The sequence below is a fragment of the Spermophilus citellus genome (assembly GCF_964194105.1).
Source record: "Spermophilus citellus genome assembly, chromosome: 3".
Lineage (NCBI taxonomy): Eukaryota > Metazoa > Chordata > Mammalia > Rodentia > Sciuridae > Spermophilus > Spermophilus citellus.
Window position 1 is genome coordinate 74,893,529 of NC_138184.1, and position 13,407 is coordinate 74,906,935.

General features: G+C 47.7%; 1 protein-coding gene across 6 annotated transcripts in view; it reads right to left on the reverse strand.

The window, feature by feature from the left end:
* Window positions 1-6,557: 6,557 nt before the first annotated feature.
* GGT5 (gamma-glutamyltransferase 5) overlaps window positions 6,558-13,407 on the reverse strand; it is a 45,478-nt gene continuing 38,628 nt past the window's right edge. The window contains exons 7-12 of one of the 6 annotated variants that reach the window (XM_081285652.1): window positions 12,486-12,622; window positions 11,983-12,173; window positions 11,445-11,584; window positions 11,223-11,341; window positions 10,992-11,102; window positions 6,558-8,538 (exon numbers count right to left, since the gene is read on the reverse strand). In XM_081285652.1, coding sequence (XP_081141778.1) covers window positions 8,392-8,538; window positions 10,992-11,102; window positions 11,223-11,341; window positions 11,445-11,584; window positions 11,983-12,173; window positions 12,486-12,622 — 845 coding nt within the window. In that variant the 3' untranslated portion in view covers window positions 6,558-8,391. Of the gene's footprint in view, window positions 8,539-10,991; window positions 11,103-11,222; window positions 11,342-11,444; window positions 11,585-11,962; window positions 12,174-12,485; window positions 12,623-13,407 lie in introns of those variants that run through there. The other 5 variants (XM_081285650.1, XM_081285653.1, XM_081285651.1 and 2 more) reach the window with 5 other exon arrangements.

A 13,407-nucleotide genomic window follows, 5' to 3' on the forward strand; every position in this document is an offset into this window, starting at 1 on the left:
AATGTTTTGAGTGGACCTATAAACCAACTCTAGCTTTCTGAAGTATATCCTTTAGTCTACTTAGGGCATAAGTCATGACCACATGGTTCAGAGTACAAGATCAATGAGGACCAAGTTAAGTGGGCTGGAGCTCCTCACACTATGACAAGAAATAGTAGATTTTTTCAAGAGGAAGCAGTCATTTGGACTCCCACTGAACTGTCCCCTACCCTTGAGTTAATGCTTGTAGTGTGCAAGACAGCAGCACTCTCAGTTCATGCATCCACTCTGGAAGTATTACATCTGGATACACAGCTTGGAGATGGATAATATTTGGGGCAGGAACCAGAGTCCCCAGATGGTCATAAGGATAAAGTGGGCCATTCATATGGTTATATACATGTCTTAGCACTTCTCCAAGGACTTCGGTCCAATAGCCAAGGTGGGTTTGCTGACTAGGGTACATACCTCTTGCTTTAATAAGCCATTCTTTCTGTTCACTAACCATGCTGCTTGAATGTTGTATGGCAAATGAAAGTGCCATCAGTTGTTTGGGGCCAATCCTGAGCAGCACGTCCTGTGAAACAGGTGCCCTAGACACTGTCAATCCACCATTATCAATGCATCAGATCATACTTACCTTCTCAGGACATTATTTTTCTTTCTTTCTACCTCCATAATTTCAGGAACAGAGATCTTAACGTGATCAGGAACATGATATACAGTTTAATTGTGCCTCTGGTGCATGTAGCCATTCTCAAATGTGTCGCCACATTGTGGCTTCCTAGAAAGTTCTTTTTACTATAGACCATTGTTCCATTTAACATTGTGCTATCCACAGTGTAAGACTTTGGTACACCACCCGATTGCCAATACAAATAACCTGCAGCCATGGCACACGACTAATTACCAACCATACTGCCAATAGCTCTGCTGGTTGGCTACTCTGATTTTCTCCTGTCTCAAACCAGATAATGTCAGTGACAGGTCATGCTACAGCAGCAGCTCAGATGCTTGGGTTCCCCCTGCTGGATCCATCTATACACAAAGCATTTTCAGGTATGGGGCTTCCCCTCCCTCTTAGGTACTGAGGTGGCCACCTGAGGCAGTGAAGTGATTTTATATATAACTGGGCCTAATACTACCTCCATGCAGCTCAGGAGTCAATAAGCTGTTGGAAAAGGACTCTGCGTTGTTGTAAATATTCATGCAACTTATTTAGAGTAGGAGTCTATGCTATGGAGGATTAAGGCCTGTGAAATAGGCCATAGACTCACTGCTTTTTTTTTTTTTTTTTTTTTTTTTTTGTATCAGGGATTGAACCCAGGGGCACTTAACCACCAAGTTACATCCCCAGCCCTTTTCTTTTTTTGAGACAAGGTCTCATGAAGTTGTTCAGGGCCTTGCTAAGTTGCTGAGGCTCTCACCGTGAACTTGGATCCTCCTGCCTCAGCCTCCACCAAGTGTTTTGTGAATAGGCTCGTTTGCATTATGACTGGTAGAATCTTGGTCAGTGGTTTCACCTATAACAGGTTCTGGCACACTGCTAGAAACTGCTGTTTAAAGGGGTGTATCTAGCCAGGTGCAGTGGTGCACCCCTGTAATCCCAGCGGCATGGGAGGGATTAGGTTTTTCTTGGAAGCTACATAGAAAAACCCAGCTAGGGTTATTCAGGGGTAGTTGTGGTGGCTGAGAGTCAAAACAGCTGTAGTCGTGTCAAGCTGTATCCATGCAATCGTGACAATATTTGGAGATACTGCCATTTTGGTGTTGTCTTCCTTTGTGTGACAAAGGAAGAGCCAGCTGGAAGAGTCCCTGGCTGGGCTGGGAAAGCACGCTAGCCAGCACTGCTGGTGGTCCAAGTAGGCTGTGAGCAGATGTTGGGCAAGTCTCTCAGGGCAGGCTGAGCAGGGAGGAAGAAAGTGGGCTTTCTCCAGGGGCCTCAGGAGCCAAGGAGGGCAACACACTACCTCTGGTCAGGGTGAATGAGTCCAGTTTCTTTCTTCTCTTCCTCTTTTATCCTTTTGCTTTTTTTTTTTTTTTTTTTTTTTTTTGGTGGGGGGTACTGGGGATTGAACCCATGGGCATTTAACCACTGAGGCACATCCCAAGCCATTTTTATATTTTATTTAGAGACAGAGTCTCCCTGAGTTGCTTAGGGCCTTGCTAAATTGCTGAGGCTGGCTTTGAATCTGAGATCCTCCTGCCTCAGCCTCCCGAGCACTGGGATTACAGGCATGCATCAATGTACCCAGACACTTTGTTTTTGTTTTTAGATTGGGTTTCTCTATGTTGCCCAATCTCATCTAGAACTCCAGAGAATCAGGGATTAAGTGCCCAGGGGTTACATCCCCAGCCTTTTTAGGGGGGTTTTCTTAAGCAATGCTCCTCCTCAGCCTTCCAAGTAGCTGGGACAACGGCACACCACTGTACCCATCCATTAGTCTATTTTCTGTTGCCAATAATACAATACCACAGACTGGGTGAGTTATAAAGGAAAGATATTCATTTGCCTCACAGTTCTGGAGGTTCAAGATGATTGACCTTTTTGCTGGCAGAGTTCCAGGGTGACACAGGGCATCACATGGTGAGAGTCAGGGGGCATGAGTGTTTCTGGGTATCTGTACTCTCTCCCCCACGCCTCTTTTCTCTCTCTCTCTCTCTCTCTCTCTCTCTCTCTCTCTCTCTCTCTCTCTCTTCTGTGCTGCAGGTTGAATTTTAGGCCTTGCACATGCTAGGCAAGTTAGTCTACCACTGAGCTCTACCCCAGCCGTCCAATCTCCCTCTTCTTATAAAAGAAGCAGGATTCAATTATGGAGGCTCCATCCTAATAAATTTATCTTATGCTATGATCACTTCCTAAAGGCCTCACCTCTAAATACAGCCAGATTGTTTCCACCTCTGAATATTTCACAAAGGGGACTAATGTCAATACAGGAAGAACTGGGCAAACAGGGGTCAGGAGATGGAGCCAGGGCCAAGCCACACCGATAGAAGGGAGAAGAAAGACTCATTGAGAAATGGAGGAGGACGGAGAGGGGGCCATGAAAGAGCTTCCAGCTGCCCCAGGGATGACTTCTGGTCTGGCGTGTTGAGTCAGAGGGGTCTGTGGGTCCCAGATGCTCTGGAAATAGGCGGGTGCTCTGTTGGATGTAGATTCAGTGTTTCAGAAAACTGGGCCAGATCTGGGGCAGGAATCCATCAGCTTGTAAATAATGACTGAGCTGCTTCTGCCTGGGTGACAATCCTAGGGGATGGCCAAGAGTCCAAGGAGTGTACCCTCCACTGCCCTGTAGGTGAGTTAGGAAAGGCACCAGGGACTTGGGTTGCACACTAAAGGACCCCCTTCTCCACTCTAGACATGCAGGGGTAAGTTGCCATGTTCTGTGGGCACCACTGGGAAGCACTGATTAGAGGGATTTGCAAGGCCTTCCAAGGCCGGTTCTGGCAGCCTCCTTGGACTCTGGGGCCAGGTGCAGATCTGGGAGTGCATAGCCAAGCTCCTACCATGCAATGGCTGAGGGTTGTGCCCAGCAGCCTCCCTGGTTTTCTTGGGCCCGCTGGATTTGGAACAGATGGATGCTACCAGCAGTTCTCAAGGGACACCACTTAGACCTAAGCCAATGGCTACTTCCCATCCCTGCCCCTCCCCTGACTGTAAAGATTGTCCAGGAAGGGGACCCTGTTTAGGCTGATGAGAATTGGCCCCAAGACTTTTATTAAACCATGTGAAAATCATCAGAACCCAAACAGAGTTACTTCTGTCAAACCCTAACAATAAATACAGTAGGGTGGTGACAAGGGAGGGGATTTTACACATGCATGCCTGATAAGAAGAACTGTCACAAAAGTCTCTGCCACAACCACAGCCTTGCACAAAGGCCACCACAACCTTACACAGAAATATTTCTGCCCAACGACTGTCAACCCCAACTTGGGCTGACACCACCCTCATTTTTGATCCTTGTAGCCAAGGATGATTATTTCAAAACAAGTTATGCAACCCTCCTAATTTGCCTTTCAAAACTCCCCCACACCTCTACCTCCTTGAATATACCAAAGCAAGTTCCATTCCCTTCACTGTACTCTGCTTCTCCCCAAATAAACTCATTATTTTGGAAGACTCTCTGGGTTTGTTATTTTAGGTCAATGGCTTTACTGAACCATCAAGGGAATGGTTCTGTGTTATGGTTTGGGTCTTAAATGTCTCCCAAAGCACATGTGCTGAAGACTTGGGGGCTGGCCTATGGCACTATTGGGAGGGGGCGGAAACTTTAGTAGACAGATCTTAGTGGAAAGAAGTTTAGTCATTGGGAGGTGTGCCCTTGAAAGTGATATTAGGACCTTGGCTCCTTCCTCTCTCTCTTGCTTCCTGGTTGCCATGAAGTGTGCAGCTTTGCTCTACCACATGCTGCCATCATGATGTTCTACCTCACCAAAGGCCCAAAGGCAACAGAGCCAGGTGACCAGAAAACCTCTGAAACCATCAGCTGAAATTAACCTTTCATCCTTATCAATTGAATATCTCAGGAGTTTTGTCACAGTGCTGGAGAGCTGACTAACCCGTCTACTTATGTGCTAAAGCCCCTGAGACAGTGGCTGGGGAGCCCATCCATAGTGAGGCCACCACATGACAGTCTTGAGGGTCTGGGGTCAGACTCAGATCCTGCCACTTCTGAAGCACTTCAGGGACTTTCCTCTTCTATCTAAACCTTGGAGCCCTGAACTAGACCTGCCTTTTCCCAAGGCCACCTACCCACTCTTCCCAAAGCAAGACTCTGACAGCAGATACCATTCCCCCAACAGTCATAGTGACAGTGGCAGGACTGCCCCCATGGTTATCTCAAACTAAGACATTCTTTGCCCCCAGGCCTTTCCCCTAATCTGTAAGACACCCCTACCTCTAGCCACCAAGTCAAGCCCAAATGAGGAGTCTGTCCCATCTAGGTCTCTCTCACATATGTAGCCCTCAGATAAGGCCATGTTCTGAGCCTCAAAACACATGAATGATATTTGTTTATTTATTTGTTTATTTATTTATTGAAGTACTGGGAATTGAACCTGGGGCTCTACCTCTAAGAGAAATCCTCAACTCTTTAATTTTTGTTTTGTTTTGTTTTTTTTTTTCAGTGGGGATACTGGGGTTTTAACCCAGGGGAGCCTTCCCACTGAGCTGCATCCCCAGCCCTTTTTTATGTTCTAATTTTGAAACAGGGTCTCATGAAGTTGCTTAGGGTCTCACTAAAACTGCCGAGGCTGGCCTCAAACTTGTGATCCTTCTGTCTCAGCCTCCTAAATTGCTGGGATTATAGATATGTGCCACTGTATCCCACTTCTTTGAAAATTTTGTTTTGAGACAGGGTTTTGCTAAGTTGCTCAGCCTGGCCTCTAACTTGCAATCCTCCTGCCTCTGCCTCCTGGGATACTGGGATTATAGAAATATGCCACCATACCTGGCCCATGAATGATATCTTTTATAAAAATTATTTTGTAGATGTGATTAAATTAAGGATTTTGGAATGGGAAGATTATAAGAATAGGCGCTGTATTCCCACCAGAGTCCTTACTAGCTTTCTGAGGCTCATTCTCCACCCAGACCCTCCCTCATCAGAGAGATTTGACATACACATACCGAGAAGGCCATGTGGCCACAGAAGAAGAGACTGCAATGATATGGCCTCTAGGGAAAGGCAAAGAAATGGCAAGAAACAGATTCTTCCCCAGAGCCTCTAGAGAGAGTGTAATCTGCCCACACCTTGATTTAAGTCCAATGATACTGATTTTGGACTCCTGGCCTGTAAGAGAATAAATTGTATCATATGTATATATGTATTACAGTACTGTGAACTGACCCTTGGGATGTTCTACTGCTGAGCCACATACCCAACCCATTTTTTTTAACATTTATTTTTTAGGTATAGATGGACACAACACAATGCCTTTATTTTTTATGTGGTGCTGAGGATCGAACTTGGCCGCCCGTGCTAGGCGAGTGCTCTACCGCTGAGCCACAATCCCAGCCCCCCCAACCCATTTTTTAAATTTGTCATTTTTATTTATTTTTATCTATCCATTGATTGATTGATTGATTGATACAGGGTCTAGCTAAGTTGCCCAGGCTGGCCTTGAACTTATGATCTTCCTGCCTCTGCCTCTCAAAGTTGCTGGAATTACAGGCAGGTCATGCCACACCTGACTACTTAATTTTATTGTTTTAAGTCAGGAATTTGTGGTATTTTTTATAGCCACTGTGAGAAACTAAAAGACTACCTTTTTCCTGCTTGACTGAACTGTAGCGGGGAATGGGAGGTTCTACCATGTGGTATAGCATGTTCCTTGGCTCTGACAACTAGAGATACACCCCTTCAATGGTCTGAATGTTTATGTCCTCCCCGAAATTAGTATGTTGAAACTTAATCACCAGTGTGATGATATTAGAAGATACCTTGAGAAGTGATTGATTATGTCATGAGGAGGGAACCTCATAAATGGGATTATGGTCAGCCCTCTGTGCCCAGTGGATTTTGCATCTGCAGATTCAACCAACTATGGACTCAATTAACCACAGATCAAAAATATTCACAAGGGAGCATGGGCACGTATCTCAGTAGTAGATGGTTTGCCTAATGCCGACAAAATCCCTGTTTTTGAGTTTCAGCATTGAAAATAAATTTTTTTTAAAAATGCACATGTAGACTTTTTTTCTTTTCTTTTCTTTTTTTTACATTATTTCCTAAACAATACAGTATATCAACTACTTACATAGCATTGACACTGCATGGGTTGGTTGTTGTTTTGAGGTACTGGGATTAAACCCAGGCCCTCACACATGCTAAGAATGCACTCTACCACTGAACTACACCCAAGCACCCCCCTGACCCCCACCCTGGTCTCACTAAATTGCCTAGACAGGCCTTGAATTTGTGATCCTCCTGCCTCAGCCTCCTGAGTAGTAGGATTATAGGTGCTTCATACAACTTGTTATTAGGTATTATAAGTAATCTGGAGATGATTTATAGTGTTTGGGTGGATGTTCATAGGTTATGCGCAAAGACTATGCTATTTTGTAAAAGGAACTTGAGCAGTCATGGATTTTGGTATCCTTGGAAGGGCTTGGAACCAATCCTCCACAGATAATGAGGGATGACTCCAGTGCCTTATAAAAGAGAGCTATCTATCCTCTTCTACCATATGAGGAAACAACTAGAAGGTGCCATCTATGAAGGGGTGGACCTTCACCAGACACCAAACCTGCTGGCACCTTCATCTCAGATTTCCCAGCCTCCAGAAACATGAGTGATAGCCACTTTATAGTATTTTTTCATAGCAACCTGAATGGATTAAAACCAACCACAGCAGCACTTTTGGAGTGACAAACACCCACCAATGTTCCCAGGAACCAGTGTGGTGTGAGACACCCAGGTCCATCTAGGGTGGCCCCCGGGGCAGGCAGCCCACCCTGGCCTCTGGCAAAGCCACTCACAGCAGTTGGGGATTCACTGGTTTGCACAGGCAGTTCTCAACCGGGGTGACGTGGCACTGTTTCAAATTTGAGTTGTCATCCCTTGGTGTATGTGGTGGTGGGTGTTATTGTATTAGGCAGGCAGAGGCTAGGAATGCTGCCCCCCCAACACAAAGAATCATTCTATCCCACATGTCAGTGTTGCCAAGGATGAGAAAACCTGGTGTCAAGAATATGGGTATTGGGGCTGCTGGGGGTTTCAGGTCTTGCTTTGCACATCCTTTTCTTGACATGGAGGACAAGATCCAGAGAAGGGCCAAGGCTCTTTAGGAGTTGGCTGGAGCAGGGACTCCAGGCCATGTGTTTGCCTTCCCACCAATAGGTAGGACCGGGACTAGCCGAACATCTGAGTGCCCAAAAATGCTGTGACTGGAGCAGAGTAGGGGTGCCTCTGTCCAGGGGTGGCCTGGGTGAGGCCCAGCTCGTGTCTGAGTCTTGGTTCCCCACCTCTGTGGTGGTGCATTATGGAGGACCACAGAAGCTTGATGTGTGCATGCACCCCCTGGGTGTTATCGGAGGGTCCCCTCCCCTGCTCAGAACCACTGAATTGGGCTATCATCTGGTTCCTCTTTAATCTTGGACTGGTGGATACACAGATTGGGAAGGTGGGCAAGAGGCCAGGGGAATGCTAGAGAAGCCAAGGCATGGCCACCAGGGGCTGTGGGGGAAGGGTTAGAACTAGGCTCAGCCCCCACAGTCAACCATCTGCCAGGAATCAGTGTGGTGCAAGACACCCAGGTCCATCTAGGGCAGGCAGCCCACCCTGGCAGCTTTGCCTCTTTCGGTTCCAGTTTGACCTTTCCGTCAGGGGTCTAGATCCTGCCAAAATGCTTTGTCCCTTGGACTTGTCCAGCCAAGGCAGAAGTCTGGCTCTGAGCTAAGCTGTCTCCTCAGTAGCCGGCTGCCTCTCCACTTTTCCTCTGGTCAGATACAGCATACACACAGGTCCCCTCCTGAGACACAGCCTGGACCACATTCAGGAAAAACAGCCTCTGGGTCTTGTTCTGGCCACGGTCTTGTAGCCCTTTCTGCACCTCCTGAAGAAGAAGGAAGATAGGTTCACAGGGAGGTTGGCTGAATCCACCTCTAGAGGGGAGAGGCTGGACAGGAAATAGGAAAACAGACCAAGAAGGAGGGACAGGAAAAGGGGAAAGCAGTGGAGGGGGTGGGTGCTGGTCACAGGCCAGAGAGTCTGTGGCTTTACTCAATAGCCTGAAGAGATCAGAAGGACTTAGAGGGGCAGGTCTGCCTCTGGGGACTGTGCAATGGGGACATTACTCAGGCCAAATGGACCTTGAGATGCATTTTGGTCCTGGGCTTGAGGATACCGGGGCCTCAGAATGCAAATCAGAGGAGTTCTGGAGGTTCTTGATGGAGGAGGTAGCGCCCCAGGTAAAAGCATGAGTGATCTAATAGTGGAAGATACTCAGGGCCTGGGCCCCAATAACTCACCCTCAGGACCCTGAATCTGTGGACTTTCAGGCTGTTAGAGACCAAGACAGGCCCTTAACCCTGAGGTACTGTTTTCTAAGATACTAAGTACTATATCCTAGAGTAGCACCTACCCATATTTATCAGTTTATAAATCCTAAACCTGAGCCTCTTTGGCCTCATGTTTCCAGGCACCATTTTGGACTAAGAACCTTGCCCATCAGGGCCCATGATTCCAGAGACATCCAGGTACAAAGATGTCTGCAGTTCTCAGAATGAGGACTTCCAAAATGAGGTCACTGGGTGATGCTGCGCTACCTGAGCCACTGGCATGGAAGAGTCTTTGGAGTCCTGGACTCTTAGTTCTAAGTTTCTCTGTGCCTGACATATGAATTGCCAATGTCCTTTGACTTATAGGCCAAGACCCTCACTGCTGAGGCTAAAGCTAGATTTTCAGTCCTTAGAGGCCCCATTTCTCAGAATCTAGTGGCCAAACTTCAAGACCCTTTTTGACTTTGTCTTTGGACTTTGGCCATGAAAGTCCTTGGCCACTCACAGTCTCCACCCCAGGGTTTAATCTGCATGTCTGGCACTCTGACTTCCCAAGGGAGCTGAGGATCTTGGCTTCATGGGCCACTGAATTCCATTAATCCCAGTTCCCAGTCTCTGACATTTGCAGAGTGCCTAAAAAATGATGTTCACAGAGTAAGGGCCTTTAGTCAAGATCAAGGAGGAAGAAATTAAGAGGATATGCCCTGGTTACTGGATCTTCCAGACTTAAGTTTTCTAGACCCTGATGCTCCAAGAGAGTACTCAAGGTCATTGGAGGACGCTACACAGGGAAGGGAAGCCTCAAACTCCAAGAGTTTCAGCCCAATAGGTTGAGGTCCTTAATCTCACAGTCTGAACACCAAGGTTCTCTGACACTATAGATGCTTCTCCACAAGTTAGGGTTATATCTATTGCAAGTTGAAAATATCCCAAGTGGGAAATGTATTTTATACACCTAACCTTCCAGCCATCATACCTTATCCTAGCCATACTTAACATGCTCAGAAGACTTACTTCAGCCTACAGTTGGGCTAAATCATCTAGCACAAAGCTTATTTCCTCATAAAGTGTTGACTCTCTCATATAATTTATTGAATACTACATTGAAAATGAAAAATAGAAAAGTTGTATGGGAACTTACCACTAATGTACAATTAGGGCACCTTGAAGTACGATTTCTACTGAATGCATATGACATTTGAACAATTAGAAAGTTGAACAATCCTTAATCCAAACCATCATGAGTCGAGGATCTTTTGTATATACCCACCTTGAACTAATGGCCCCAATATACAATCCTCATAATTCTAAGGGCCTTGCAAGGCAGCCTTGAGACAGAGAGGCTGCTTTGAGAACCTCAAATGCCGGCCAGTTGAACTGACCCTATACCTTAATTTTGCAGGTTCAAAAAGCTGCTAGCCTTTTAAATGGGTCCCAGCAAAGGGCATCCAGCAGCCCTGAGATGCTCCAAGGAAGCTAACTGTCCATCTGGGGAGGGAAGGGCTAGCCAGCCTAGAGAATTCAGCCCCTGGACCTGTACCATGTTCTTTGCTGGAGTAATCAAAAAATGTTTGTAAGAACTAACACCAACACAACCCCCAGTATTCTAGGGAAAAAAATCACTCTGTAGAGAAAAAAAAATAACCTCTTCTCATGAATAAACTCCCTAATAAGCATTTCAAACTACACAAGAAAAAAATCACCAAGAGGGAAAGTGTGAGAGGTCATAGCCAGGAAAACTAGCTTCCAAAAAATGATATAAAAGACCAGGAACCAAGAGGTTGAGGCTGTCAGCTTGGGAGAAACATAGGCAACACCCTGCTCTCTGTCTTGGAGGTCACAAGATAGGACAAGCACCTTACCCACTGAGGTTCTCAACTCAGTAGCCAAAGGCCCCCAAAGGTGAACAGTGTCTGGCCTGAGACACACAGAAGCTGAGTTCCTCCCAGAGGTCACTGAGCAGCATGGACTTGGGTGGTTGGGGTGCTGGCTCAGAACTCAGCCTCACCTGGCTGAATTTGGGCTCATACTCCACATGGCCGTTGTTGTTGACGTGCAGGATGGGGGCCGCAATGGCTTTTGTCAGGTCAAAGCCAAGCCACAGCTTGTTCATGATTGTCTGGGAGAGAACAGAAGGATGGAGGGAGGAGAAGTCACCAGCCACCCCATACCAACCCTCTTACCCCGACTCTAGAGAGTCAGACAATAGGCTACACTAGCCAGCAACCCCCAGACTCACCTGGACCACAGCAGAGATGATGAGTTCCCCACCAGCTCCACCAATCACTAGCTTTGACCCTTGGTTTTTGTTGACCAAGATGGAGGGTACCATGGATGATGGAGGCCGCTCACCTGGAACTGGGGATAGGCATCACCCACACCCTCCAGCTCAGCGAGAGGGGTGACCCATCCAAGGATTGGCACGTAGCTGCCCACCTTCCCTCCTCTCCCCAGTGGGTACCTGTAGAAGTTGGACTGGAGGCTTGGCTCTCACCTGGTGGCGGGGTGACATTGGAACCTGGTGAATATCTCCAGCATAAGTCCAGTAGCTCATTGTTGAGGAGGACGCCTGTGCTCGGCGAGTACACCATCGCTCCAAAGCTGCAGGCAGGGGAGACAGAGCCTAGGCTTGGGCTCCCATCAACACAGGGCACCAACCTCTCAGTATCCCTTATGATATGGCTCTCCACCAGCATTCTGGAGCCTGGAGCCACCCAGGACCCCAAATATTCCCTTGTTCCTTTGCCCATCAGGATACCCTTCTGAATAAGGCCCATTCCAGGCAGGTCCTGGCTCAGAACCACCCAGCAGTAACCTTTTCAACCACAGATGTCCTGGGTATGACTCCTTTTGAGACACAGGAGGAAGGGAAGAGCAAAAGCCAAGGGATCGCCCCATGGGGACTAGCAAGGGGAGGTTGGCAGGTAAAGATCAGGAGGGAGTTTAGGTCTTAGGAGCAAAGGAGAGAGGCCTGCCCACCTGCCCCCAGCCTCACGCACGGTGTGTTGATGGTGCTGGTGGCAGACACAGCACTCCCATCTTCTCCCAGCACAGACACATGAGAGGTGCCCATCCCGTGGTCCCAGGTCCCGACCAAATTGTAGTGGCTGAGCTGGTGGTCACCACGTTCATCAATCTGCTGGCGGATGTGCTGGGCCAGAGCCTCCCCTAGCAGGTCCTGAGAAGCATTCTGGGGCAAGTAAGCAAGTGCCAGGGTCAGTAAGGGGCCAGGTAGCATCCTCAGAGCATAGGGCAGAACAAGCTCAGCTCCTCTGGTGGATCCTTTACCTGAAGGTCAGACTATACCCAGAACCTGCTCCCCACACTTGGATCCCTTCCAGTGCCTAGGACCACTACACTCTTCCTTCCCTGAGCCCTCCCAGGCTCTCCTGGCCTAGACCCACTATAATCCTTCTAGCCTCCCCAGCCAGGCTTGACCCTCCTTTCATAATGAGTCCTGAGACAAGGAAGAGGACTCACCATGAATCCCAGGCAACCTCACCTCGACCTCTGGGTGGCTGCGAGGGTCCCACAGCCGCCACCTTTGTCCTCTGGCAAACTTGAGTGTTTCCACAAGGTGATGATACATGCTCACTCTCCCTTCAGGTCTAGCCACTGACTCCGCAGAGAAGTTGAACCCTGGGAGGGGGCAGGGTGCAGGTGGGGGTTACTCTGCATAGTGAATTGAATGCTGGTCCCCTAAAAAGACTCAACAGAACACTAATACAGTCAACTTCAGGCAGGCTCAGACCTGGGCACTGCCAAGACCCTGCCCCCTGCAGGTTGTAATATCCTGGGTTGTACCTCAACCTGAGTGCATACCTCTGATGAGAAGCTCACTACCTGCAGAGTTACTGTGGGACCGAGTCACCTACTAGGGAAAAGATGTCAATCCCTTTAGCAAAACCTAATTGGATGGGCCAATCCCCTAGAGAAGGACCAACTCTAAAACACACCTTCCGGAGCTGGGGTTGTGGCTCAGTGGTAGAGCACTCACCCAGCATGCACGAGGCACTGGGTTCGATCCTCAGCACCACATAAATGTAAAATAAAGATATTGTGTCCACCTAAAACTAAAATAAATAAATAAATAAATATTTGGGGCTGGGGATGTGGCTCAAGCGGTAGCGGGCTCGCCTGACATGCGTGCGGCCCGGGTTTGATCCTCAGCACCACAAAGATGTTGTGTCCGCCGAAAACTGAAAAATAAATATTAAAAAAAAATTCTCTCTCCCTATCTCTTTAAAAAAAAATTGTTAAAACACACCTTCCTGCCCACTGTCTATAGCCCTGTCTTGGACATTATGCATCTGCTAACACAGTTTATGGAGGAGAGAGCTGGGCAGAAAAGGGCAATGGCTACCTGCTATGGTTGGAATATAATTTGGGTGCATTCTATTCAAGGGCCTATGGTGATTGGAAGC